General features: G+C 51.3%; 1 protein-coding gene across 1 annotated transcript in view; it reads left to right on the top strand.

Moving 5' to 3' along the window:
* The first annotated feature begins 363 nt into the window (after positions 1 to 363).
* PSKH1 (protein serine kinase H1) overlaps positions 364 to 3,167 on the top strand; it is a 24,431-nt gene continuing 21,627 nt past the window's right edge. The window contains 4 exon segments of the mRNA XM_005422761.2: positions 364 to 400; positions 1,180 to 1,262; positions 2,312 to 3,165; position 3,167. The exon segment at position 3,167 is cut by the window's right edge and continues 162 nt beyond it. Of these exon segments, the coding sequence (XP_005422818.1) occupies positions 2,399 to 3,165; position 3,167 (768 nt within the window). The 5' untranslated portion in view covers positions 364 to 400; positions 1,180 to 1,262; positions 2,312 to 2,398.

Here is a 3,167-nt window from a genome sequence, read left to right as displayed (position 1 = left end):
TTCCCAGGCTGGAGCCGAACCTGCCGCGGGAAACGAGCTCCCGCCACCGACCCGGCCCTAGGTCCCCTTTCCAGTTTAGCCACAAGCGGGCTGGGCTGGGATGAGTTCTGGAAACAAACGGGTTTGGAATCCCGGCTGGGGTGGCTGATTCTGGCCCTGGCTCCGGCACAGCCGCCTGCGGTGCTGCAGCAGCTCCAGCTCTGGGTTTCCACTCTGAAATCCACCAGGAGCTCGCAGTGGGCGTGCCAGGCATGCAGTGGGTTCAGCCAGACAGTGAGAGGCACGTTCGAGACGCGGTAGTGACAGGGAGGGCGAGGAGCTCGATCTCCCAGGGGGGAACCATAAATCCCATGTTCCTTCCCACCCATTCCTGTGGCTCAGATAGTTTGCCACCTGCCAAGTATGTGATTTCCCACTGGGAGAGCTTGTAATGCTTGTAATTTCTCTTAGTTCCTTTCCCCACGTTCCCGGTGGTTACTGCACAGGAGCATGTCCTGCCCTAATGGGGAATTAAGCATTTTGTTGCTGACTCTGGTTCTGTAGCCTTCACTGGAACACTCAAGTGTACAGGGAGGAGCCACTGACATGCTGGAGCTGCTGCCAGATCTCAGTTAATGCCATGAGTGGATTTATAGCTTATATTTTCAAGTGATTCATTCTTCAGTTTGGTTTTAGTTATGGGTGGGATGTTTTACATGGGTCCTTCTCTACATGTTGAATTACTCTGTAATATTCTTTTTTATGGATGCTCTCATTCCATTTCTCTGTTAACTTAAAATGCTTTAAGGTTCAATAATGCTGGGAAAGCTGTCCATGGGAGGCATTATTCAGGACTAGCCAGAGCTCTTAATTTTTTATCATGGTGCTTTAATCTGAATGAAGCCCCACCTCCAGGGCAGTGCTTGGTGGAAGTCAGCTAAGCTTTCTGTGAAGTTGTTTTTTATTTCTGCTGCCTGCACCCTGCCACAGGCCTGTCTGTACATGGCTGGGTTGTTTGACCTCAGGGTGCTGCCAGGAGGGAACTTCTCCCTTGAGAAGTTACTTTGATGATGTTTGATTATAAGACTGAATCTTAACTAAAGCCTGGTTTTCTTTCCAGGTTGGATGAAGAGTCTCAACTTCTTCCAGGTGTCCCTTTAAAACATTTCTTATTTCTCCACTTGCTTCTCCCCATGGAAGACAGGCTGGGGTTCCTTTTCTGCTGTTCATGCTGAGCAGTTGCTTGGAGAGGTGGTGCTTGAGTGGAGACAAGCCTGGTGATGGTAAGACCTCAAATCTCATTTTCAAGGCTAATGGGTTTCTGTAGCCTCCTGAAGGCTCAGGCAGAGCCACTCAGCTACTGCCAGAGCCACAGGTGGCTTCCCCATCTCCTGACCAGTCATACTGTTTTAATCAGCACATGAAGACTTGCCCCAAGTGCAGCTGGTTTGGTTTTGTTGGGACACAGTGTGGTGAGCAAGAGCTCCTAGTCTGGAGCAGCTGGGAGGAATTCCACTTCTTACAGGCAGCTCCTTTGGAAAGCCAGAAGTGCCACTTGGCGCCTAAAGATGTAAAATAAAGCAAAATTGAGATTGTTGAAAGATGTGAAAGCCCAGCTTGATTTCTCAGGGTTTGGAGGATGAGGGACTTGCTGACTAAAAGCTGCCCTGAGCAAATGAATGTCTCCCTTTTAGCAGGGGCTGCCCCTTAAAACCAGTGTGCCTCTGGCTCCACATTCCCTGCCTCTTCTGCTGTTCCACTGATCCCCAGTAGCAAAGTAGTGAGAAGCTTAAGACAGTGTACAAATTCAATATAAAGAAAATCTTGGGAAGATGGGTTAAGTGTACAAGTTGCTGAGGTACTTCTGGTGAGCAAACTCAGAACTATTGGGTTTTTATTTGGCTGCTGACTGATAAAGCTGAGCAGATCTAACAAAACTAAAGAAAAAGCTTGACTTTTTTTCTTTATTTGCTTTTTATTAAGCAGTTGTGTCTGGACAAAAACACCTCCAGAAGTCTTGTGCAGCCTCAACTGCTCTGTGGCTGATTCAGGGCTCAGCAGGGAGCAGAAACCAACGATCCCCAATAAAGAGAGATACTGTGTGATTTCTGTGGACACATGTTCTGACCATGATTGAGTGTTTGTAGGCACTGCCTTCACTCACTCATGATGAAAGCAGCAGAGCACTGTGCATGTTCTGTAGCAGAGAGCAGTGGAAATCCCATATTCTCAGTTTGTGATAACATGGTGCTATTGTTTTGATTCAAATGGAGGGAAATATCTTTACTGCCTTGATTCCTCTTTATTTGTTTCTTCTCATTCTTTTTCTAAGATTCAAATGTGGGAATCACCCCGGATGTGGTTGCTGCTGGTGCTCCCCTGGGAACATGCCTTGATAGGGAATTAACACCAGTCAGTGATGGGCTGTGGGACCAGCAAAGTGCTTCCCGAGCCCCCCAAAGATGTGCAGCTAGACCTGGTTAAAAAAGTGGAACCTTACACGGGCCACAGTGACATCTACAAGCATTTCATCAAAGATGACTGCGGGGCTGTCATCAAAGCTGGCTCTCCCTCCCCTCCCCATCACCCCAACCCCTATCCCGGGAACGCCCTGCCCGCCCAGCAGCCCGAGCCCCGCAAGAACAAAGTGGCCAAGTAACGCGCCGAGTTCGACCCGCGCGTGACGGCCAAGTACGACATCAAAGCGCTGATCGGCAGGGGCAGCTTCAGCCGCGTGGTGCGCGTGGAGCACAAGGCCACCAAGCAGCCCTATGCCATCAAGATGATCGAGACCAAGTACCGTGAGGGCCGCGAGGTGTGCGAGTCGGAGCTGAGCGTCCTGCGCCGCGTGCGCCACACCAACATCATCCAGCTCATCGAGGTCTTCGAGACGCAGGACCGCGTGTACATGGTCATGGAGCTGGCCACCGGCGGCGAGCTCTTCGACCGCATCATCGCCAAGGGCTCCTTCACCGAGAGGGACGCCACGCGCGTGCTGCAGATGGTGCTGGATGGGGTCAGGTACCTGCACACGCTGGGCATCACCCACCGCGACCTGAAGCCCGAGAACCTGCTCTACTACCACCCGGGCACCGACTCCAAGATCATGATCACCGACTTCGGGCTGGCGAGCGCGCGCAAGAAGGGGGACGACTGCCTGATGAAAACCACGTGTGGCACCCCGGAGT

Source organism: Geospiza fortis, unplaced genomic scaffold (assembly GCF_000277835.1).
Source record: "Geospiza fortis unplaced genomic scaffold, GeoFor_1.0 scaffold97, whole genome shotgun sequence".
Taxonomy (NCBI): domain Eukaryota; kingdom Metazoa; phylum Chordata; class Aves; order Passeriformes; family Thraupidae; genus Geospiza; species Geospiza fortis.
The sequence above is the reverse complement of the archived record's forward strand: the minus strand, read 5'-3'. Positions and strand labels throughout refer to the sequence as shown.